Below are 26,163 nucleotides of genomic sequence, written 5' to 3' on the forward strand. Positions count from 1 at the left end.
AGTATTTGCTGTGAGGCAAATCGTAGCAGCCAGTCAGTCAACAAAATACTTGCTGCTGAAGATATTGCCCATATGTTGTGGTTTGGAGATACCATACTTCCTTCTTTGCTTTTGGATTGAAGTTTAGTAGCAGATGGGGACACAGGTGGCACTGTGGGTTAAACCACAGAGCCTAGGACTTGCCGATCAGAAGGTTAGCGGTTCAAATCCCCATGACGGGGTGAGCTCCCATTGCTCGGTCCCTGCTCCTGCCAACCTAGCAGTTCGAAAGCACGTCAAAGTGCAAGTAGATAAATAGGTACTGCTCCTGCGGGAAGGTAAACGGTGTTTCCGTGTGCTGTTCTGGTTCTCCAGAAGTGGCTTAGTCATGCTGGCCACATGACCCGGAAGCTGTACGCTGGCTCTCTCGGCCAATAAAGCGAGATGAGCTCTGCAACCCCAGAGTCGTTTACGACTAGACCTAATGGTCAGGGGTCGCTTAGTAGCAGATAAGCACTGTGTACTTGGCTCTCCCTTAGGAACTTTCCCCCACACACCAGCCAGAGCTGACAATTCTTCCCTTCACTGCATCCGATCATGTAGAGATGAGCAAGTCCAGCCCCTGTAGTATACAGAATAATGCACTCCCATGATAAATATATTTATTAAATTAAGAACATCAGGGCACCAGTGCTCATTTGAAAGTATTTCTTTGCCGAAGATTAATTCAAATACTATCACAAAACTTATTGAAATAATGAAACAAGAGTAGAGATGGGATTGCGTTCCACTGTACAGATTGGGGGCGGGCGAAGACATTAAGGTGAGACAAGCAGGGATGGCTCAATGCCAACATGGCTGATTGTGCTTATTTCAGAGAAGTAGCACACATGAAAAGAAAACAATCCAAACCTTGCCAAAAGCCAGCAAAACTGCCCATGGCCGCAATCCTAAGCACACTTACCTGGGAGTAAGCCAAACATAACTCAACAGACTTACTTCTGAAAAGAAAAAATAGATGCATATGGCTGAATGGCACATATTAAAGCTATTTGCAAATGGAAAGTATTGTTCCTAGGTGTCCATAGGCTGCCTTAGGTCAGAATGAACTGAGGCAATGTGTTATTCCCCGTTCTACCGATAGTTCTGAGAGAAAATGCACCAAATCTTTCTCCTTTCCACCCCATTGCACCATGGGTAAGAACTGAAAGCACAGAGCGTTTGTCAATATTACTTGATCATCTGTCACCAGGTAGCTGTAGTAATCATTTGTATTTAAGCACGCAGGGCTGAAAATGCCTCATGCCACCCACAGGAGCAGCCCTTTCTCAGTAAGAGGTTCCTCACATGCAGTTTTTGTTCTTTGGCGGTTGCTTCCTTGCGCAAGACATGCACAGCCCGGTCTCACAGAATAAGCCGCCGTGGGGGAAAAATAAATGATGGCTTTCGCGGAATGCAGCCAAGATGCAGGAGGAAGTTGATAAGGCAACTTCCGCTACGTAGCAGCATCTACCTAGTGGTGGAATAGGAGCATTTACATCAAACACCAAAGGAAGAAGAAGGGGTGGGGAAAAGAATATACTTCAAACATTCTTCAGACTAGAAACAGGGATTGAAATTCGGAACAAACAATTGGGGAGTACATCTGAGAGTACAGCACAAAACTCCACAGCTCTCATCCAGACAGTGAGCCATAGAAAAATAATGACATCTACCAAGTGTGCCAACTCAAGCTGAGATGATGGATTGTTCCACTTTTAACATCACAAAGCAGATTATTTATACAGGAGGAATCAAACTGCTGTGATTTTTCCAGCTCTCTACCTTCAAGGAACCATTTTCAGCATTGTTTTGTCCGCTGAGGGTCACCTGAGCATCTGCCATGGAACCCCTGCATACTTCCTTCCCATGACCTTCGGCTATGTTCCAAGGTTGACATTCTATTTATGCAAGTCAGTGTCTTTAACCATCTGCTCACATCAACTGAGATGGGTATCATAGAGCACACCACGATATCCCCTACTGAAGGCTGGCAATGGTGGATAAAGTCTCTTTCAAGGATGCATGTCTGCTACAGTTAACTGGTTCACTGAAGAAAGAACCACTTGTAAGTTTCCCAAAAAAAACCCCTCCAAATGCAATTTTGAAACAGATGGGCTAAATCATTGGCCTTCAACTTGTGGGTCAGAAGCCGCTACAGTGGTACCTTGGAAGTCGAACAGAATCCGTTCCAGAAGTCCATTCAACTTCCAAAATTTGGAAACTAAGGCACAGCTTCCGATTGGCTGCAGGAAGCTCCTGCAGCCAATCGGAAGCCACAGAAGCCCCGTTGGACATTTGGGTTCCAAAGAATGTTCTCAAACCAGAACATGCACTTTCAGGTTTGTGGCATTCGGGAGCCAAAACGTTTGACTCGCAAGGCGTTCGGGATCCAAGGTACGACTGTACTAGGTCACAGATTGATCTAATGTGGGTCATGACAGCAGTACTACCACCATTAAAAAAAATAGTTAAAAATAATAGTAAAGAAATAGCCGCCGCCGCCCCCCAATGCATCTGGTGGGCCTTGGGTCTGAAAACATTGAAGACCACTGGTCTAAATCATAAGTATACTGAGAACTTTAGTTTTGAATGGAAAGTTCACGATAAAGGTTTTGGTTGAGACACATTAACAGCCCCAGGAAGATCTACTGGAAAGTCTTCCTCTATGGGAATTATTATTACAAATAAATACACATGGAAATATTATTACACTGGAATATAAAATCTACATGGATTTTTTGGAGTGGGGGGGGGGCTCAGGGAAGAAACTAAAACAAGCAAGAAACATACTGGGCAGTCTCCTGACTCCTCACACTTATAAACGACTCCCACAACTCCCTCTTCCAAGAAACAATGCCAGCAAACAGATACAATCCACAAAGCTGCATGAAAACCCATATTCTGGGGACATCCCTGCATATATACCTCCCTAGCCATTTGTTTATTTGGGATTTTATTTCTAAATAGTTGGTTTTTCCAGTTAGAAAGATGGAAAGTTTCCCGTGCTTCAAACACACTTCTTAGTCCATTATTTAGGGCAACTTGCAAATACAATAGGAGGGAGAGAAACAATCCCCGATGGTCTTTGACTGCTCAAAATATAGTTAGCTATAGTTGGGGCTATATTTAGGTTACATAACATGGTTCGTTTTTCAGGCAGGAGATTAAGAGCCTTGCCGATTTGCCCTGGGAGATTTCGCCTTTCACAAAAAAGCACCAACTTTTACCATCTGAAGAAGAGCTCTCCCAGTTCTAGCCTGGTTAAGAAGTAAATAAATGAACAAATAAAAGTACCTTATTTCGTTACATGAACTTAACTCTTTCACTGAATTTATCCATCCAGGATTGCAGTGATCAACAGAAAAACTGAGCTTGTGTGTTCTTCCTAACATTTTTTGCAGTCTTTGCCTGGAACCACCACATACAGAGCCTTTTTTTTTTTTACACTGCATTTATACTTCTTTGTTCATCCTGTTATTGTTATTTTTGTCGTGATTAGCCCTAAGATCTTCATTACAGCACAACCTAGAAATACTGCAAACAAACAAACAAACAAACAAACAAACAAACACAATTGCAAGTTTCCCAAAAGCTAAAGGCTTCTGTCCAGACACCTGGAATCTGACATGACTATTGTCCAGTGGCATACAAAACAAAAATCTCTGCATTGTATCCTGCGGCGCTTTTCCATTCCATTGCAACGTGTGTTTTTTCCGATTGCATTAGAATCTGCTCCCACACAGAGGAAGGTTTCTCTTTGTTTTCATCCCAAGCAAACTGGCTGCTCCAGCAGAGTTCCATTTTCCCCCTACTCCTTTTGATCATCCACATTATTTACAGCGCATTATCAAACAGGTATATCTCGTTCTCTTTCGTTTGTTTGTTCATTCTTTCTTTGGCACAGCATAGCAGACTACAACCTGACCCAAGAGACTGGCACCCAGAATGAGTCTGTGTTCAGTTTCTCCAGGATGGTTTTCAGCTGGCTGCAGGCACTCTGCAGATCTTCCTTCACCAGGACAGTGTCAATCAGGTGGCCGTACTGCTCTTCGATGAAGGCAGCCGAGCTGAGCATTTCTTGCTGCTCCTCATCCTGCAAATCAAAAACAAAAAGGACAACATGAGACGACGTAGCAACCCCCACCAGCTCCACCATCCCCCCCCCCAGTGCCCCAAACGACCAGAAGCCACAAGCTCCCCTGCCGCCCAGAATCCCAACCCCCAACTCAAAGCAGCCACCGTGCTGCACTACAGACTCTTGTAGCACCCTAAAGACCCATGTGGCACACTATGCCCCCCATGTGAAACACCCCTCTCCCCCGTCCCCTGGCTAGCTACACTGCTGGGGGTGCAGTACCACTTAGGCATTAGCCAAGAAAGAAAATCCTCAGGTTGAGACATGTTGCCGCAGAAAGCAGGTTTTGTTACTTGCAGATAAACCTGTGAGGGGGAAAGAGACTATGTCCCTTTTTGCACCAAAGAATTCAAAGCACTGTTCTATTACTTAATCAGTCATGGTTTCACACACACCCCAAAGAATCATGGGAATTGTAGTTTGTTATGGGTGTTGAGAGTAGTTAGGAGACTCCCTATTCGCCTCACAGAACTACAATGCCCAGAATGGTTTAACAGTCAACTCTCCATCTTCACAGGGAATTCTGGGAGCTGTAGTTTTGTGAGGGGAATGAGGGTCTCCTAGCAACTATCAGCACCAATAATAGACCACAGCTCCCAGGATTCTTTGGGGGTGGCCATGACTGCGGCCTTGCGCTTGCTACCAGGAGATAGTTGTTTCCACCTGTCTCATTCCATCCTGTGCTTAAAGCTGTATGTGCCTTTACAAGTCAAAGCCAGCACTCTGAATTGGGCCCAGAAACAAACTGGTAGGCAACACAGTTAAGCCAGAACCCGTGCTACATGCTCACGTCTTCTGGTTCCATTTAACAATCCAGCCACCACATCCTACATGAGCTGCAGCTTCTAAACAATCTTCAAGGGGAGCCCAACGTACAACACATTGCAGTAGTCTATCCTGGAGATTACCAGTGCATTGTCAATTGAGGCAAGGCTATCCCCTATTCAGCTAGGCTACCAACTAAAGCTGGTAGAAGGTACTTCTGCTCACGGTGCCTCCAATGGCAGCATTAGGTGCAAATTGTGCGCCTGCTTCTTCAAGTGGAGGGTAAACCCATCCAGAAGAGGATATGTTCCACTAATCTGGACAGAAGAACCAATCGCTAACAGTGTCTCAGTCTTATCTGTTAGTTATATATATATATATATATATATATATTTGCTTTCGTAGATTTTCACGGGTACAGGAATGCAGGTTTTGGTGTCCTCGGGTGTCTTCCCGTGTAAAAGTTGGGGTGTCTAGGCGACGTTTCGACGAGGTCTCACTCGTCATCTTCAGGCTGGTGCTTTCGGCTTCTTGTTACTGGAACAGAGCGGGATCTCAATGTTTGAGTTCCTATAAATACTGTAGAGGGGGTGTGGTGTCTAGCCTCCAATGTTCTGGGCAGAGAGGAAGTTCCCAGGCTAGTGTGCCTTTTCTTCTTTTGTTCCTTAATTACTTGAGAGATACCTTGAGTGATTTCTTGAGTGATATCCTGAGTACCACTTAGGTGGGTCATTAGGTGTGGATTAGTTGCTAAAGTCTTTGTGTCTTGACCTCTTGAACTTTGTGAAGAGTTTTCCTGAGAAGATGGCTGTATTGCACTTAGTTGTGCTTTGGCTTGGCTTCGTGTATAGGGGCGAGCTGTGGTTTTGTGGCTTGTGTCAGCCAGATCTGTGTAGGGATTGCAGGGGGGTGCAGCATCCGGAGGTGCCACCATGGATTGGCTACTGGATGGTGTCAGTAATTCATCTGTGGAGAGGGTCTGGGTTTGGGTCTGGTGTGGTTGATTGGTGTTGGCGTTCTGTGTGCCTCTGGATCTGGTGTCAGTTTTTGTGGGGAGGGCTAATTTCCAGATGTCTGGCAAGCGGGATGTGTCGTCACGCTTGTTCATGTTGTGAGGGTGTTTCTCTATCTCGATGGCTTCCATGATTATTCTCTTGTGGTGATGTTCCGTGTTAAAGAGCAATTTGGAATCTGCAAAATTAATTTCGTGTCCTGTTTCTTTCATGTGTTGGAAAAGAGAGGAAGTTTTTTCTTCTTTTTTGACGGCATTCTTGTGTTCTGCGATACGTGCATTTATTCGTCTGTTTGTTTGTCCAATGTACGTGGCTGGGCAGACTTTGCAGGGTATTTCATAGATCCCTTGGTTTTCCAACTGGATTTTATCCTTGGGGTTTCTGAGGATATTGGCTATTTTTTGGTTGGTGCAAAAGGCTGTTTTGATATTGTGTTTATGGAGGATTTTGCTAATTTTATCTGTAGTGCCCTTGATATAAGGAAGGAGGGCCATGCCATTGTTTTCTTCTGTGTCTTGGTTTTTGGGGGGTGTTTCCTTTTGGATTAGCTTCGTAATCCTGTTTTGCTGGTATCCATTGGCAATTAACACATTTGAGAGATTCTGTAACTCAGTTGTCAAGTGGTCTTTGTCAGCCAGGCGTTTGGTTCTGGAGATGAGAGTCTTGGCTACGGAGTTTATTTGTGCAGGGTGGTGGTGTGATTGTGCATGTAAGTAGCGGTTGGTGTGTGTTTTTTTCTGGTAGATAGTGTGTCCTAGGGAGCCATCAGGTTTTTTGTAGATTAGGACGTCAAGGAAGGGAAGTTGGTTGTTGGCTTCTATTTCCATAGTGAATTGTATTTTGGGGTGTAAGTTGTTGAGATGTGTGAGGAAGCTATCCAGTTTTTCCTTCCCGTGTGGCCAAATTACAAAGGTGTCGTCAACATATCTGAGCCAAAGTTTGGGTTTGTGTTCTGACTTGTCTAAAGCATTGGTTTCAAAGTGTTCCATGTACAGGTTTGCGATGACCGGTGAGAGGGGTGATCCCATAGGTGCTCCTTCTATCTGTTTGTATCTTTGTCCATTGTGGATGAAGTACGTGTTGGTTAGGCAGTGGTTGGTCAGGTCCAAGATGTATTCGGGGGGATTGTATTTGTTTTGAATAGCTGTCAAGGCTTCATTAATGGGCACTTGTGTGAAGAGAGATACAACATCGAAGCTCACAAGTAGGTCATTAGGATGTAGGTTTTGCTTCTTTATTGTTTCTATGAACTGGAAGGAGTTTGGTACGTGTGAAGAGATGGATTCTGCATAGGGCTGAAGTTGCTTGGCGAGAAATTTAGCGAGATTTTGTAGAGGTGAGCCTATGGAGCTGACTATTGGTCTGAGTGGTGTTCCTTCTTTGTGTATCTTGGGGAGGCCGTAGAGTTTGGGGCATCTGGATGATTTTTCTCTGGGGATGATTCTTAGCTGGATTTCTTCACTGATAGGAGAGGCTTTTATTTTGGATTTGGTGGTTTTTTCCAGATAGGTGGTGGGATCTGTTTTTATAGGTTTGTAGGCAGGATCTTGGAGTAGCTTTGATAGTTTTGCTTGGTAGTCCGATGTGTTCATCACCACTGTGGCATTACCTTTGTCTGCTGGGAGAATGATTATGTTGTTGTCTTTCACCACGTCACCCAAACATTCACCACGTCACCCACATTCACCACGTCACCCAAACTTTGGCTCAGATATGTTGACGACACCTTTGTAATTTGGCCACACGGGAAGGAAAAACTGGATAGCTTCCTCACACATCTCAACAACTTACACCCCAAAATACAATTCACTATGGAAATAGAAGCCAACAACCAACTTCCCTTCCTTGACGTCCTAATCTACAAAAAACCTGATGGCTCCCTAGGACACACTATCTACCAGAAAAAAACACACACCAACCGCTACTTACATGCACAATCACACCACCACCCTGCACAAATAAACTCCGTAGCCAAGACTCTCATCTCCAGAACCAAACGCCTGGCTGACAAAGACCACTTGACAACTGAGTTACAGAATCTCTCAAATGTGTTAATTGCCAATGGATACCAGCAAAACAGGATTACGAAGCTAATCCAAAAGGAAACACCCCCCAAAAACCAAGACACAGAAGAAAACAATGGCATGGCCCTCCTTCCTTATATCAAGGGCACTACAGATAAAATTAGCAAAATCCTCCATAAACACAATATCAAAACAGCCTTTTGCACCAACCAAAAAATAGCCAATATCCTCAGAAACCCCAAGGATAAAATCCAGTTGGAAAACCAAGGGATCTATGAAATACCCTGCAAAGTCTGCCCAGCCACGTACATTGGACAAACAAACAGACGAATAAATGCACGTATCGCAGAACACAAGAATGCCGTCAAAAAAGAAGAAAAAACTTCCTCTCTTTTCCAACACATGAAAGAAACAGGACACGAAATTAATTTTGCAGATTCCAAATTGCTCTTTAACACGGAACATCACCACAAGAGAATAATCATGGAAGCCATCGAGATAGAGAAACACCCTCACAACATGAACAAGCGTGACGACACATCCCGCTTGCCAGACATCTGGAAATTAGCCCTCCCCACAAAAACTGACACCAGATCCAGAGGCACACAGAACGCCAACACCAATCAACCACACCAGACCCAAACCCAGACCCTCTCCACAGATGAATTACTGGCACCATCCAGTAGCCAATCCATGGTGGCACCTCCGGATGCTGCACCCCCCTGCAATCCCTACACAGATCTGGCTGACACAAGCCACAAAACCACAGCTCGCCCCTATACACGAAGCCAAGCCAAAGCACAACTAAGTGCAATACAGCCATCTTCTCAGGAAAACTCTTCACAAAGTTCAAGAGGTCAAGACACAAAGACTTTAGCAACTAATCCACACCTAATGACCCACCTAAGTGGTACTCAGGATATCACTCAAGAAATCACTCAAGGTATCTCTCAAGTAATTAAGGAACAAAAGAAGAAAAGGCACACTAGCCTGGGAACTTCCTCTCTGCCCAGAACATTGGAGGCTAGACACCACACCCCCTCTACAGTATTTATAGGAACTCAAACATTGAGATCCCGCTCTGTTCCAGTAACAAGAAGCCGAAAGCACCAGCCTGAAGATGACGAGTGAGACCTCGTCGAAACGTCGCCTAGACACCCCAACTTTTACACGGGAAGACACCCGAGGACACCAAAACCTGCATATATATATATATATATATATATATATATATATATATATATATATAATTTTTATTAAATTTTCTGTCTTACATTTTATAATATTCATTTAAACAAAATATCAATGACTTCCCTTCTTCTCTTCCCATGGTTCATTTTGCATATCATAAATCCCTGCATATTTTAAATAAACTAAACCATTCAGTATTCCATTATTACATCCATCAAAACTTACTTACGCTGTTGAATTTATCTGAATGCTGCCAACGTTTTCAAGTGTACACAATTCCTCCCCCCATGTATTCAATAAACGTTTTCCAATCTTCCCTAAACGTGTTCTTCTTGTTCTCTTATTCTATATGTTAAATCTGCAAGCTGCGCATATTCCATCAGTTTAAGTTGCCATTCTTATTTAGTTGTGACCTCACTCATTTTCCATTTTGGGGCTAACAAAACACAGGCTGCAGTGGTGGCATACATAAATAAACTTTTTTGACACATGGGAATTTCCGTCTGAATTATTGCCAACAAAAAGGACTCTGATTTTTTTGGGAAAGGAGCTGGGACAGAGCAATGGGAGCTCATCCTCTCACGGGGATTTGAACCGCAGACCTTCTGATCGGCAAGCCCTAGGCTCAGTGGTTTAGACCACAGCGCCACCCTCATTCACCACGTCACATATTGATGATATTGTGCTCCAAAACTCAGGATGGCCACACTCAGCGGTTTCACAGAGATGTTAAATTGCATGGGCGCTAAATTCAAACTCTGCTGTAATGGTGGCTGTTGTTTAGTCGTGTCCGACTCTTTGTGACCTCATGGACCAAAGCACGCCAGGCACTCCTGTCTTCCACTGCCTCCCGCAGTTTGGTCAAACTCATGCTGGTAGCTTCCAGAACACTATCCAACCATCTCGTCCTCTGTCATCCCCTTCTCCTTGTGCCCTCCATCTTTCCTAACATCAGGGTCTTTTCCAGGGAGTCTTCTCTTCTCATGAGGTGGCCAAAGTATTGGAGCCTCAGCTTCACGATCTGTCCTTCCAGTGAGCACTCAGGGCTGATTTCCTTCACAATGGAGAGGTTTGATCTTCTTGCAGTCCATGGGACTCTCAAGAGTCTCCTCCAGCACCATAATTCAAAAGCATCAATTCTTCGGCGATCAGCCTTCTTTATGGTCCAGCTTTCACTTCCATACATCACTACTGGGAAAACCATAGCTTTTACTATACGGACCTTTGTTGGCAAGGTGACGTCCCTACTTTTTAAGATGCTGTCTAGGTTTGTCATTGCTTTTCTCCCAAGAAGCAGGGGTCTTTTAATTTCATGGCTGCTGTCACCATCTGCAGTGATCATGGAGCCCAAGAAAGTAAAATACTCACAGAGCCCAAGAAAGTAAAATCTCTCACTGCCTCCATTTCTTCCCCTTCTATTTGCCAGGAGGTGATGGGACCAGTGGCCATGATCTTCGTTTTTTTATGTTGAGTTTCTGCTGTAATGCACGCTAGCATGGGCCCAAACAACATCGTCAAATTGCCATCCATGTAGCAGCATAATCGCTGAAAAAGAGTCCCCACTACTCCTGACTGAGACAGCCTCCCCGTAAGGATGCCCCTGTCGAGGGTGTCGAAAGCGCTGAGATGTACAGGGTTTTCCGTTTGTGAGTTGCTTCGCAAGACGAATTTCCCTATGGGCTTGCTTCGCAAGAAGAAAGCCCATAGGGAAATCTCCGGGGACCTCTTTTAAATGCTGGCGGTGGGGAGCAAAGCCTTTCGCCCCCCCTCTGGCCTTCAGAAGAGGTCCAGGAAGGCCGGCGGGGGCCGAAAGGCTTTGCACCCCACCGCCAGCATTTTAAAAGCGGTCCGGGATAGCAGGGAATTGCGCTGGGCTTTCCCGCTATCCGGGACCGCTTTTAAAATGCTGGCCATCGGGAGCAAAGACTTTTGCCCCCCGTTGGCCTTCAGAAGAGGTCCTGGACCTCTTCTGAAGGCCGGCGGGGGGCAAAAGTCTTTGCTCCCCTCCGCATACCTTCCCGGGATAGCGGAGAAGCGCAGCGCGTTTCTCCGCTATCGCGACGGCTTTTGAAGGCAGGCAGGGGGGAGCAAAGACTTTCGCCCACCGCCGGCCTTCAGAAGAGGTCTTGGACCTCTTCCGAAGGCCGGCGGGGGGCGAAAGTCTTTGCTCCCCCCCGCCTGCCTTCCCGGGACAGCGGAGACTTCTCCGCTGTCCCGGGCGATCTTAAAATGCTGGGGGTCGGCAGCGTAGCCCTCCTGTCCCCGGAGCTTGCAGGGTGGGAGGTGGGGAGAAGGGCTTTTCTTCCCACCGCCAGCCTTCAGAACAGCCTTCTGAAGGCTGGCGGTGGGGGAAAAAAGCCCTTGCCCCCCCCCAGCCTTCAGAAGAGGTCGGGGGACAGACTGTCCCCAGACCTGGTCTGAAGGCGGTTTCTATAGGAACGCATTGATTGATTTTCAATGCATTCCTATGGGAAACCGTGCTTCGCAAGACGAAAAACTCGCAAGAAGAAAAAACTTGCGGAACGAATTAATTTTGTCTTGCGAGGCACCACTGTAAAGGGAAATCAGGAGGGACACACTGCCCCTCTCCCTCTCCTGACATAAGCCATCACACGGAGCAAGCAAATTCATCTCAAGTGCCCAAGCCAGGCCTGAACCCCCAACTGAAATGGAACTTAAGGCTGTAGTTCAGGGGTCAGCAAACTTTTTCAGCAGGGGGCCGGTCCACTGTCCCTCAGACCTTGTGGGGGGCCGGACTATATTTTGAAAAGGAAAAAAATGAACAAATTCCTATGCCTGCCCCACAAATAACCCAGAGATTCATTTTAAATAAAAGCACACATTCGACACATGTAAAAACACCAGGCAGGCCCCACAAATAACCCAGAGATGCATTTTAAATAAAAGGACACGTTCTACTCATGTAAAAACACACTGATTGCCGGACCATCTGTGGGCCAGATTTAGAAGGTGATTGGGCCGGATCCGGCCCCCGGGCCTTAGTTTGCCTACTCATGGTGTAGTTCAGGGGTGGCCAGCTCCCAAGATACTGCAATCTACTCACAGAGTTAAAATCTGGCAGTGATCTACCCCCTTTCTGGGGGTTCGGGTCAAAGTTGTTATGTGTTTTCAAGGAAGAGGTAAAATATTGAGCTTTTTTTAGGGGAGCCACAGTTGTTCAGCTTCTTTGGGGGGAGCCAGTGATCTACCGCAGATGTCTAGTGATCTACCAGTAGATCACGATCTACCTGTTGGACATGCCTGGTGTAGGTGATCTCTTACATGGTCTTGCAAAAGGGATCCCTGCTGGTAACAGATTGCAAAGTACCACACTTGGGGCAGCTGGGCGTAGAGTCTGCTTTGTGATCATTTTCAGCGGGGTGGACCTGGAGTCGCCTTGATGTTGCGGCTCATTTCTGCGAACTAGCTTTTCAAGCAAAATACTTACAAGCGGGACGAAGATTTCATCAGTCAGGAGAGATGCTGGGGCGTTCTTTTTCTTTTCTGAGATGAGAGGCTTCACAAACACCACATACGGCTTGAACTCCGCCGTCCTCAAGTGCGTCACAGCCTAGGCAGGCAGGAATACAAAGGGAGAATCCCGTTCACCAATCTAAATGCTGCACAGTAACTTAAAGCAAGAAAACAAAACTAGAGCTGGTATTACCCCCCCCAACACACACACACACACACACACACACACACACACACACAGCTTTCCGGGTCATGTGGCCAGCAGGACTAAACCACTTCTAGTGCAACAAGACACTGTGACGGAAACACCGTTTACCTTCCTGCTGCAGAGGTACCTATTTATCTACTTGCACTGGCATGCTTTCGAACTGCTAGGTTGGCAGGAGCTGGGACAGAGCAATGGGAGCTGACCCCGTTGCGGGGATTCAAACCACCAACCTTCTGATCGGCAAGCCCAAGAGGCTCAGTGGTTTAACCCACAGCGCCACCCGCGTCCCTATGCTTAAGGAGGGAGCTTGCAATGGCCCTGGAAGCCTTATCCTTTTCACTGTGTAGTTAAACACTCTTTTGAAGCCACTGACCCCATCAGCAGTTTTAGGGGTTTGGTGTAGCATCACACTGCCTATCTGCCCCTGGAAAGACAGTATGATCCTATCCGGGGCAGACAAATCCACTGTTTCCCTCCTCCACCAACAGCTCTGTCTTGTCTGCAGTAAACCAGTTTGTCTGCTCTCATCCTAAGGAGAGCAGCTTACAGCAGGGTTAGCCGACGAGGGACCCTCCCAATGTGAGGGACTACAACTCCCATCAGCCCCAGCCAGCGTGGCCAATGGACAAGGATGATGGAAGCTGTAGTCCAAAACATCTGAACAGCACCATAATGGCTCACCCTGGGTTACAGACTCTCTTAAAAGAGAAAGGATCATGCCCCCAGCCAATACTAAGGAGCTTCTATGGCAACAGCTAGAGGCCTCGATTTGGCCAAACATATTTTGCTAGCCAGTAAGGGAAACAGTCCACCGAGTGGGAATTTGGTCTCAAAAAATCTTTTTCATATAATGGGGCGACTATAACCGAAACTGATCCATCGAAACCCAAGCAATGAAGGAAAAGCTGGTGTAAAACCCATGTTCCTATAGGTAAGGTGGAACTGAAACACAATTCTGGAAGATAAGGTTTTTCTAAAAAAACACACCAAAAAACCAATAATCGTGACAGTTTACCTCTGGCACGACATCCACAAGGCAAATTTTATTTCTGGACATGACCGACTGAATTGCCTCCAGGCTTGTCCCGTAGAGATTCTCTTTATACTCCCCATGTTCTACAAACCTGAAAACATTTAGGGAATTAAGTTGTGGAGCAGAATTCAAAGTATTCAGCTCAGATTTCAAAGTAGCAGAACTGTGTCATATGCTTATTACAGTACAACACTGTTTCCTCCAATAAAAAATAAAAAATGTTGGCTGCAGACAACGTGATTAAAAGGGATTACTGCTTTTGATCATTCTGGTGTCACCACCAGGAGAATAAAAGGCTAGAAATCTGAATCCATTTCAGAGAGAAATGCAGCCAACCAGCTTCACAAAACGGGGATAATCCTATCTAGACACTTATTTCTGGGGCAGGAAAGTCTTCAGAGTTGTGGCTATCAGCATGAAAAAAGAAATCCTACCATGTCAGAGAGGAAGTTTAATATTTAGTATTTTACTTGACATGGGAAGGAAGGGTTTTCTGTTGTTATAGGAATTCTAAGGGCTTAAATATATAAATTAAATGTTCATAAATGTACAAGGCAAACACATACAGTGAGGGGGGAAAGTATTTGATCCCCTGCTAAATTTGCCCGTTTGCCCTCTGACAAAGAAATGACCAGTCCATAATTTTAATGGTAGGTTTATTGTAGCTGTGAGAGACAGAACAACAACAGGAAAAAACCCAGAAACCCAGAAGACAAAAGTCAGAGATTTCTTATTCTTCCGGTAAGTTTCACCATTTCTGCGTATTCCATAAGTTTTTGTATCCATTCTACCTTTGCTGGGACTTCGGCTTCTTTCCATTTTGGGGCAAGTAACATTCTTGCTGATGTAGTAGCATACATAAATAAATTTCTATACGTTTTAGGTAGGTCTGTCCCTATAATTCCCAAAAGAAAAGCTTCTGGTGTGGTTTCTTTTTTACAAAGATTATTTCAAACATCTTTTTCATTTCATTATATATCATTTCCCAGATTTGTTCATGCTGACGGGCCTATGCAGTTGTTTCAAATGTGCCTTGAGCAGTCGGTGATTTTAATGATTGCTTCATATTGCTTTTACATGTTTTCATGTGGTTGCATGCTGCCCTGATGCTCTGCAAGAGGGTGGCATGTAAATACTGTACAGTGGTGCCCCGCAAGACGAATGCCTCGCAAGACGGAAAATTCGCTAGACAAAAGAGTTTTCCGTTTTGGAGGTGCTTTGAAAAACAAATTTCCTATGGGCTTGCTTCGCAAGACGAAAATGTCTTGCGAGTTCCTGTGGGTTTTTTTCCCTTTCCCCCCTTTTTCTAAGCCGCTAAGCCACTTATCCGATAAGCCGATAAGCCGCTAAAAGCCGCTAATAGCGCTAATCCGATAAGCCGTCAATGGGCTAGCTTCGCAAGACGGAAAAACCGCTAGACGAAGAGACTCGCAGAACGGATTCTTTTCGTCTTGTGAGGCACCACTGTACTTTTACAGAAAAATTACATGGATAACCTGACTGTTCTTGTTATGTAGTGAAGTTCTCACCCTGGGCCAGCAGGGGGATACTGTAGATAGTTCAGGTCCATATGCAAATAAGGGATTGAAAGTGACGTTCCGTGATTGGATAGTTACAGGAAATGGTTACTGTTGTGTTCTAGTGGAGCTCTATATAAGCAGGCTGGCTGAACCCTTCAGTTCAGTTCTGTTCTGGCCTGTGAATAAACGAGAGCTGTCTGAAGAATTGCTGTGTCGTCTGAAATGTTCACCCACAACTTAACAGTTCTCAAATACCAGCTGATGATCTTTTGTAGGGTTAGATTCTGCCATACTAGATGGCTGTTTTGGGGGTACTCCATATGATAAAACGGCTCTGCCCCTGTGGAGCAAGAGAAGCATTAAGACCTGCTCTTTTTGCATGCAACTTTTGCAGAGATGAGCAAAATAGGTTGCGTACTCTCATCCTACTAAAATAGTCAGGAAGGACTTTTGAATGGTATGTGGCCTACTTACTGCTTGACTTGAACAAAATAATAGTGGAAAGAGTTCCTAGGTTTCTCCTTTCAAAGAACCATGAAGGGGCTTTAATTTAATTGTATTTTTGGCTTGCTTCTGGGCTATAGTTTATATAAGCACCATATATTTTAACTGTGTAAAGTTAGAAATTGTATGATTTTGTTCTGTTTTTGCTGGGTCTGTGACCATATAATAAAAAAAACAACCCACTGTTGTAGTTTTGTCATTCACTACAGTCCCATATTAAGAAAATGTATGCAGCTCAACAACAAAAATTCCCTGGCCAGTTCTTTTTTAAGAGCCCAGAAGCTTCTATTAGCAAAGAGGATAGTAGCCTCTCTGCATATAGATCAGATTCTGGAGTCTTCCCCGGAAGAGGCATACTTTCATTTCCCCCCAACAAAAGCACAATACATCAAGGCTTACTTGTTATGCTGCACATCTGTCTCAAATGACTGCTTGGAAACAAAATTGTACTCCACGCCTTCCTTTTCGTGGCTCTTCTTCGACCTTGTGGTATCTGGGGGGGAGAGAGAGGAAGCCAAGAATCAGACCATATCAACATGACAAATGCGGCACTGCTATTTGCAAAGGAGAATTTGTTCTGGCCAGGGGCGTAGCAAGGGGGGTGCGGCAGGTGTGGGTGCCCCCACTGACAAAATGGCGGGCAGCACTCACCGCTGGGCCTGCAGCGTGCCCGAGCCACGCATCTCAGGCACCCGCGCCACCCTGTCCGCCCACTGCCTCCCCCCCAGCTGTTGGCCGGCTGAGGCCCATCGCACACCCTGTCCCTATGGGTGCTGTGTGCCCCACCCCTACGTGCGGTTTGCCTTGCCCCTGGGTGTGCCGCCTCAGGTGCCCAAGAGGCTTCCTCCGCTGCTGCTTCTGGGTGGCAAAGGAAGAACCAATCCTCAAGGCTTAATTATTGAAATACTTTATTGTCACTTGTACAACTTGTATACAGTGAGATTACACGAGCACCCCCCACTCAGCTCTCCTAGTCTTAATTCCCTTCATTTACTGACGCACACCCACCAAACCCGATAGTCAGTTGCCCTGTTGTTATCTTTTCATTCAGCAGCCTAACAGCCCACGGATAGAAGCTGTTCTTTACCCTGTTGGTGCGACTAATCATGCTTCTATATCTTCTGCCCGAGGGCAGGAGATCAAGAAAGTGCCGGCCAGGGTGTGAATCATCCCTGAGAATTTTCTTCACTCTCCTGAGGCAACGTTCTTCCACTATTTCATCCAGCAGATTCACGGGACAGCCCATAATATCTTGTGCTGTATTCACCACCCTCTGTAGGCACTTCCTATCAGATGATGTCAAACCAGCGTACCACACCGTGATGCAGTATGAAAGGACACTTTCTATTGTGGACCGGTAGAAGAAGATCATCAAATGTTGATTGACATCATTCTTCCACAATACTCTGAGGAGATGGAGTCTCTGTTGGGCTTTCTTAACCACCTGGGTTGTATTTATTTTCCAAGTAAGGTAACGCCTAGGAATTTAAAGGAAGAGACTCTCTCCACACAGCCCTCCCCGATGTACAGCGGGGCTAGTTCTCCTCCCTTCCTTCGAAAGCCCAACACCATCTCATAATGATGTAGAACATAAGGACAGGCTGCCTGGAGCAAGCCAATGGCCTATCCCAGGCATAGGCAAGCTCGCCCCTCCAGATGTTTTTGAGACTACAACTCCCACCATCCCTCGCTAACAGGACCAGTGGTCAGGGATGATGGGAGTTGTAGTCCCAAAACATCTGGAGGGCCAAGTTTGCCTAGGCCTGGCCTATCCAGTCCAGAGCTTCCTGTTGCTGCAGTGGCCAACCAGTTGCTTGTGGGAATCTTGTGAGCAGGACCCAAGCACAAGAGCTCTGTTGCCTTCTGTGGGTTTCCAGCAACGGGTATTCAGAGGCATGACTGGGGAGGCAGAACAGAGCCCTCATGGCTAGTAGCCATCAGTAGCTGTCTCCTCCAGGAATTTGCCCAATCCTCTTTTAAAGCCATCCAAGCTGCCTCCTGAGGGGGCGAGTTCCACAGTTTAACAGCTGCATGAAGCTGTACTTTTTATCTTTCATCTGTCCTTGGCTGTCCAGCGATCAGCTTGCTAAAGTGCCGCTGAAAGAGACAAGTTAAAACTTTGGCCCCGAACAAGGATATAGCCTGAGTGCCTCGCTTCTAGTTCTATAGATCATTTAATGCAGGGGTCAGCAAACTTTTTCAGCCATGGGCCAGTCCACTGTCCCTCAAACCTTATGGGGGTCGGACTATATTTTGAAGGGAAAAAATGAACGAATTCCTATGCCCCACAAATAACCCAGAGATGCATTTTAAATAAAAGCACACATTCTACTCATGTAAAAACACACTGATTCCTGGACCGTCCGCAGGCTGGATTTAGAAGGCGATTGGGCCAGATCCGGCCCCTGGGCCTTAGTTTGCCTACCCATGATTTAATGTGTCAACACGAATCAAAGTTATGAATATTGAAGTTGTTGTATAAGGGATTATTACTTTGACTGGAATGTAATTGAAATTAATAAGATTTTGGAATGCAGAAATAAAGAAAACCATCAAAGCACTGATTCTAGCACATGGAGAGCCAATCTAAATGATATGATTCGGTATTTGAACGATCGGTATTACTAATTGTATTATAATTTGGTATTGTTATAGTGAGGCTATTATTGGATTGTAATTGAAAATTAATAATAATAATAATAATAATAATAATAATAATAATAATAATAATAATAATATATTAAAGAAAACTTTGGCCCCCAGAGACTCATGACAGAGCAGTGGTGGGGCCTCCATAGACCTGACCTCTGAGAAACCTTTGTTCTACTTGTCTGTTTTTCTCCTCAATGGGTAGGTGTGTGGTCCATTTATGGCAGGAGCAGCCAATGTGGTGCCTGCCACTGGTTTTGGTCTACGGCTTCTATCAAACCTGGCCACCGCAGCCAATGGAGGCCAGAGCAGGCATCATCCTTCCACCCAAAACTGAAGCCCTCAACCCAGCTCCCACCCACCCTAAAGGGACCCCTGACCATTAGGTCCAGTTGTGGCTGACTCTGGGGTTGCGGCGCTCATCTTGCTTTATTGGCCACGGGAGCCGGCGTACAGCTTCCGGGTCATGTGGCCAGCAGGACTAAGCCGATTCTGGCGAACCAGAGCAGCGCACGGAAACGCCATTTACCTTCCCGGCAGAGCGGTACCTATTTATCTCCTTGCACTTTGACGTGCTTTCGAACTGCTAGGTTGGCGGTGAGCAGGGACCGAGCAACGGGAGCTCACCCCGTGGCGGGGATTCAAACCGCTGACCTTCTGATTGGCAAGCCCTAGGCTCAGTGGTTTAACCCACAGCGCCACCCTAAAAACAAGCACCACTGGACCATCCCCAGAGTTGACATGCAGTGTTCTGGATTCAGGCGTCAGGTCCCCCACCTCTGGTTTAAAGCACTGTTTCTGCAATTATGCATTTGAAATCATTGAGTCTTGCCACCCCCACCCACTGCCTGCCCGCTGATAATTGCTATTTTAAAAACTCAGTAATTTTGTTTTTAACCAAAAAAAAAATGCTCAGGAGAAAAAGGGAGGGCGTTTGTGCCTTGAATAGCTCCTTCTGCTCCAAACTAGTAGAATTTGTTCCTTCGCAAGCTTCATCCTCTAAAGATGAATATACACCGTATTTTTCCGTGTATAAGACTAGGTTTCCTTCCTTTAAAAATGCTGTTGATAGGCTGGCACTGCGGTGAGCGGTCAGTTGAATGGCGGTTGCTGTAGGCTAGGCATAGGCAAACTTGGCCCTCCAGATGTTTCGGGACTACAACTCCCATCATCCCTAGCTAACAGGACCAGTGGTCAGGGATGATGGGAACTGCAGTCTCAAAACACCTGGAGGGCCGAGTTTGCCTATGCCTGCTGTAGGCAATCAGGCAACTGAATGGTGGTTGGTGGCAGCAAGCAGTCTGTTGAATGGTGGTTGGTGGCAGCGATTGGTAAGGTGGGTGAGTGATTTTTGACAACACCCCCCCCCCAAAAAAAGCTCAAAAACTGTGGGCAATCCCCTCCCCCCAAAAAACTCAACAACTCTGGGCAATCTCCCTCCACTTTCTTAAATCTAAGAATCTAAGTCCACCAAAATCGGGGGCGTCTTATACATGGGGGCGTCTTATAGACTAGAAATTACGTTATGTGACAACAGCATAGCAAGTGTGGTTCCCACAGGATAGAGTCCCTGGTAGTGAAAGAGAGGAGAGATGCGTCTCTGTGTGTATATATATTTCCCCCTGGCATTTTTGTTTTAGTTTAATTGGTGTGTTTTTGGGGGGAGTGGGGTTTAGGGCCGAAAAGCAGCATAGAAAGAAAAAAACCTGAAGCCTTCCTTTTAGGAATTCTAAGTGCCGAAATCCCAAGGCAGCAGAAAATACTATTATATATGCGACCACAGCTGCACGGATGTTATTTGCCCAGAGATGGAAAGAAAATAAAGTCCCGACCAGAGAAGAATGGCAGATCAAGTTGACGGATTATGTCAAAATGGCAAAAACGACCGGAAGAATCCAGGAAGACCAAATTTTTTAATAAGGAATGGGGAAATTTTATAATTTATCTTAAAAATCGTTGTAAACAGTTAAAACCATTAGTAGGATTGAAATATCACTTGTAGTTTAATGGTGAATTGTGGACATAATGGAGATGTAAAAGATTTGGATTATTATAAAAGATGCGGGAGGAAATGATTAACAATAGGACCCACAAAGGGGAGAAAGGAAGTCCAGGAAATTCTTTGGACTCTTGTTTTTATACTGTATGTTGGATATATGATTGTAAAACTTTAATTTGAAAAACCAAATAATTTTTTTTTTTTAAAGCAGCATGGAAATGCCAAAATGAAGACATTATGTAATAAAACGGCAGTGCTAGTAAATTTCATACTTTAACAAATGTTATGTTCATCCCAGAACCTGTTACTGCTGTAGCGAAGTCTTTGGGTGTTCACCCTGGATTTTCCTGCTGTTTTTACTCTTATATCATGTGCAATACAGTGGTACCTCGGGTTACATATGCTTCAGGTTACATATGCTTCAGGTTACAGACTCTGCTAACCCAGAAATAGTACCTCGGGTTAAGAACTTTGCTTCAGGATGAGAACAGAAATCGTGCTCCGGTGTTGCGGTGGCAGCGGGAGGCCCCATTAACTAAAGTGGTGCTTCAGGTTAAGAACAGTTTCAGGTTAAGAATGGACCTCCGGAACGAATTAAGTACTTAACCTGAGGTACCACTGTATTGGACGCAGGTGGCGCTGTGGGTTAAAGCCTCAGCGCCTAGGACTTGCCGATCGAAAGGTCGGCGGTTCGAATCCCTGCGGCGGGGTGCGCTCCCGCTGCTCGGTCCCAGCGCCTGCCAACCTAGCAGTTCGAAAGCACCTCCGGGTGCAAGTAGATAAATAGGGACCGCTTACCAGCGGGAAGGTAAACGGCGTTTCCGTGTGCGGCTCTGGCTCGCCAGAGCAGCAATGTCACGCTGGCCACGTGACCCGGAAGTGTCTCCGGACAGCGCTGGCCCCTGGCCTCTTAAGTGAGATGGGCGCACAACCCCAGAGTCTGTCAAGACTGGCCCGTACGGGCAGGGGTACCTTTACCTTTTTTACCACTGTATTATCCATCATCAACTGCAGCTACGTTCTTGTGCTATACAGATCTTTGATCTGTTTTTTAGTTCCTAATCTTTAGGGCCTAAGGCTTATATCTTAAGTGATTCTCCCACCCTCCGTGGTATATCTGCAAACACGACCTCATTTTGCATGAACGGTGTTGTTCTGGCTACATAAAAGTTTGGAGAATGAGTTTGCTGTTTGCAAAGTACACTGTGTTTGGGGTGGTTGGTTTAAAAGGCTTGTTTCTATCCACATGCAACATCTGAAGGGTTTCAATCACTCGAGGAGGGGAAGCAAACGTATGCCCTTCACTAACTCTGCGTCCTCTGGGCAGGGCTCCAGCCGAAGTCCCATAGTTGCCAACTCTCTTACGGCTGGGCAGGAGACAGGCAGTTTTTCAGGCTCATTTTGCTCCCTCCCTCCCCCTCCGAAAATTGATTTCCTAACTTGGGCTGCATTCTGCGGCTTTCACCTTGGTCGCAGTTTCCTAAACCATGTTCTTGTCAATTAACTGAACTGCCCCAGAAATTCGGTTGAGCTTGCTGGATGGAAGCGAAACCGCTTGACGGCCAACCCAACTCCCCCCCCCCCCTTCATTTGCAAGTTAATGAAGACAACACTAACTAAAATTGAGCTTACAATGCAGCTTTGGAACTTGGCAAGAGACAGTATCTGAAATGTTTTTTCTTTCTTTTTGCAATGCCATCCTCCGCCCCATACATTTAAGACTGTACAGTGGTACCTCGGGTTACTTACGTTTCGGGTTACAGATTCTTCAGGTTACAGACTCTGCTAACCCAGTAATAGTACCTCGGGTTAAGAACTTTGCTTCAGGATGAGAACAGAAATCGTGCTCCGGCAGCGCGGCGGCAGCAGGAGGCCCCATTAGCTAAAGTGGTGCTTCAGGTTAAGAACAGTTTCAGGTTGAAAACGGACCTCCGGAACGAATTAAGTACTTAACCCGAGGTACCACTGTACTCTGAATTGATGGAAAGGTTTCATTATGTCTGCTTGGTCTTCTTTCTGCTTTTATTATTAAGTCAGGCCGGCCCACACATGAAGCAAGTTGAAGCAACTGCTTCAGGGAACATTTTGGACTCACAGCTGCCCATGGAGGCACAGGTCAAGTCTGTGTACAGTTTCCCTTGATTTGCCTGGTAACAAAGAGACTGAGAAGAGAGATGATAGCCATCTTCAATTATCTCAAGGGCTGTCACATGGAAGATGGAGCAAGCTTGTTTTCTCCTTCTCCAGAGGGTAGCACTCGAACTACTGGGTTCAAGTTACACGAAAGGAGATTCCAACTAAACATGAGGAAGAACTTTCTGATTATAAGAGCTGTTTGACAGTGGAACAGTCTCGCTTGGGAGGTGGTGGACTCTCCTTCCTGGGAGATGTTCAAGCAGAGGTTGGATCTGTCATGAATGCCGGACTTGAGAGTCCCAAATTGCAGGGGTTTGGCTTAGATGACACTCGGGGTCCCTGCCACCTCTACAATTCTATGGTTCTATGCAGTGCTATTTTTCTAGAAAAAGAGATGCCGGAACTCACCATGAACGCCTCCCTTGTTCTCTTACGATGGGCAATGGTGCACACCTGAGAGGTGCTGAAACTGAGTTCCGGTGAGTTCCGGCTGAAAAAAGTCCTGGCCTGGGTGGAATGTTGCAGAATCTAGCTCTGTGGTCCCCAACATGGGGCACAGACCCCACGGAGGGGGATGTGATTTTTAAGGGGGGCAATTTGGAAGCTTGTTTAGACCAAGTTAATGGCCTTTCAGGCTTCCTCAACATGAATAGTTCACTTTTGAATAATAAGAATTACAGTGGTACCTCGGGTTAAGAACGTAATTTGTTCTGGAGGTCTGTTCTTAACCTGAAACTGTTCTTAGCCTGAGATACCGCTTTAGCTAATGGGACCTCCCACTGCCGCCGCGCCACCACCTTGCGATTTCTGTTCTCATCCTGAAGCAAGTTCCTAACCCGAGGTACTATTTCTGGGTTAGCAGAAACAAAAAATTCCTTCCAACTAAGTTAGTTCTAGGTATGAGCTTTCGTGTGCATGCACACTTCTTCAGGAATTTTTTGTTTTGACTATGGCAGACCAACACGGCTACCTATCTGTAACTGGGTTAGCAGAGTTTGTAACCTGAAGCGTCTGTAACCCAAGGTGCCACTGTATATGTCACAGCAGGGGACAGAGATCAGGATTTTAGAGATGCTTAGGTGGGGCATGGCCAAAAAAAGGTTGGGAACCACTGATCTAGCTCCTCTTGGTGGGTAAATTTTATTTTTTCATAGCACAGAACACACCACACCTCAGGAATGGGAAGCGCTTTTTCAGTTGGCGGTCATGTTGTATCAAAAGTAATCCGTCAGGGTCTGATTGGCACCCTCTTTCCTCCTCCTTGACACCCCAATGAAATTAGGCCAAAAGAATAAATCAGGCTGGGGGTTGTAGGTTACCACCTCCCCACTCCCCCCTGGTTGTATTCCAGCCTTGCACTCAACAGCCATGAGCTATTTCTCCATGGACTTTACTGATGCCAGAAATGATATTCTGCATCTGGCCTCACACCGCGGACATTTATATAATCTCCTTGTTGGCTCCCAAAACGGTTTTCACATTTTATAGCCGAGTTCGGTGCCTTACAAATGTTTCAATTATTCAACACCTCCATCAGCGGCGGCAAATTTCTCCCAACGTTGCTGCTCTGATTTAATTCCAGCAGTTTCAGAATCGTATCAGGAAGTTCCTGCTGCCACTGCCGCCCCCACCATCGCCTTGTTCTTGGGCAGCGGTTGAAAGCCAGATTATTGCACCACCCTCAAACCCCAAACCCTCCTAATGCATTTAGGACCAAAGCAAGCAATCTGCCTCCCCGCTCACTATAGAATTGTGTGTTGAATAAAACAAAAACAGCAGCCCTCTGCCATCGATGTTATGAAAAGCACAAAATGCAGATGCAAAAAAGAGGAAGGTTTCAAAATCGAAAGCAGGTGGTAAGAAGGGGAGCAGCTCATTTTAAGGGGCAAAAAAAAAGAAAGAAAAGTTGGAAAGAGAAGCTCCTGTACTTATATCCAAACCCTTTTATAGGCTGAGCATATGATGTTAAGTGAATGGGTGCATTTAATGTTATATATATATATACCATTAAATGTTATATATATATATACCATATAACATTAAATATTATAGGCATATAAATTATAGGCATGATTGATGGAATTGGGATCAGGGAACTGCAGCGTGTTGGGAACGGGGTTTTGTTTTGTTTTGTTTACAGTCCCAGCAATAAATATTTTTTAAAAACCCACTGTTTGGGTTTTGCCCTGGGTAGAGTGCAAGAGCTGGCTTTGCATAGTTTAACCCAGCGATGTGGAACTTCCAAGTGGTGTTGGATTCCATCAGATCAAGCCATTCAGACTTATTCTGCCCTGTAGGCACCTGCCCCGTGCATCGTGCCTGCCCCACAGCAGGTCCGAATTCTCCAACCTTTTGTCTGCCTATATTCATAGAATTGTAGAATTGAAGACTTGGAAGAGGCCACTGGTCCAACCCCCCTGCAATGCTAAGGCATCCATGGCAGATGGCCAGCCAACCTCTGCTTAAAAACCTCCATAGAAGGAGAGTCCACCACCTCCCTGGGAGTCTGTTCCACTGTCAAACAGCTCTTACTGTCAGAAGGTTCTTTCTGAAGTTGAGTCGGAATCTCCTTTCTTGTTACTGGGATCCGTTGGTTCAAGTCCTCCACTCCAGAGGAGGAGAAAACAAGCTTGTTCCTCTTCCATGTGACAGCCTCTGAGATATTTGAAGATGGCTAATGTATCTCCTCTCAGTCTCTTTTCCAGGCTAGGCTCCTTCAACCGTTCCTCCTAAGGCTTTGTTTCCAGACCCTTGCCAATCCTGATCGCCCTCCTCTGCACACGTTCCAGCTCATCCTTCTTAAATTGAGGTGCCCAAAATTGGATTACAACCCCTATCATCCCCAACCAGCTTTGCCAAAGGTGAGGGATGTTGGGAGCTGTAGCCCAAGGACACCGTTGACAACAGCGTCTCCGAAAATTTGTACACATCACTTGAGAACACAGGCAAACTAATGCCAATGTACTGGAAGAAGCAAAGATCACCAACGTCGAAGCAATGATTCTTCAACATCAACTTTGTTGTACTGGTCATGTTGTGCAGATGCCTTATTATCATCTTCCAAAGCAACTACTCTATTCCGAACTTAAAAATGGAAAGCGTAATGCTGGTGGTCAACAAAAGAGGTTTAAAGACTCTCTCAAGGATAATCTTTAAAAATGTAGTATAAACAGTGACAACTGGGAAACACTGGTCTGCGAGTGCTCCAGCTGGAGAACAGCCTTTACCAAAGGTGTCATGGGTTTTGAAGAAGCCCGAATTTGAAACGAAATGGAGAAACATGCTAGAAGGAAGGCATGCTTGGCAAACCCTCACCATGATCAACTCCTGCCCGGAAACATATGTCCTCACTGTGGAAGGATGTGTGGATCCAGAATCGGCCTCCACAGTCACTTATGGGCCCACTGTTAAAACAGTGTTTATGGAAGACAATCTTACTCGGCTATGAGTGATTGCCAAAGAAGAAGAAGTCGTCCAATGACATCTGGGGA

The 26,163-nt window shown here is 45.7% G+C and overlaps 1 protein-coding gene across 6 annotated transcripts in view; it reads right to left on the minus strand.

The window, feature by feature from the left end:
- Nucleotides 1-624: 624 nt before the first annotated feature.
- The window catches only part of MPP3 (MAGUK p55 scaffold protein 3), an 89,001-nt gene continuing 63,462 nt past the window's right edge, over nucleotides 625-26,163 (minus strand). For 5 of the 6 annotated variants that reach the window (XM_083709445.1, XM_083709448.1, XM_083709447.1 and 2 more), the window contains 5 exons: nucleotides 16,288-16,381; nucleotides 13,847-13,955; nucleotides 12,598-12,720; nucleotides 2,900-4,114; nucleotides 625-2,776 (listed from right to left, as the gene is read on the minus strand). In XM_083709445.1, the coding sequence (XP_083565571.1) occupies nucleotides 3,935-4,114; nucleotides 12,598-12,720; nucleotides 13,847-13,955; nucleotides 16,288-16,381 (506 nt within the window). In that variant the 3' untranslated portion in view covers nucleotides 625-2,776; nucleotides 2,900-3,934. The remainder of the gene's footprint in view (nucleotides 2,777-2,899; nucleotides 4,115-12,597; nucleotides 12,721-13,846; nucleotides 13,956-16,287; nucleotides 16,382-26,163) is intronic. The other variant, XM_083709446.1, reaches the window with a different exon arrangement.

The sequence above is a fragment of the Podarcis gaigeae genome (genome assembly GCF_964106915.1).
Source record: "Podarcis gaigeae genome assembly, chromosome: 13".
NCBI classification, from domain to species: Eukaryota; Metazoa; Chordata; class Lepidosauria; order Squamata; family Lacertidae; genus Podarcis; species Podarcis gaigeae.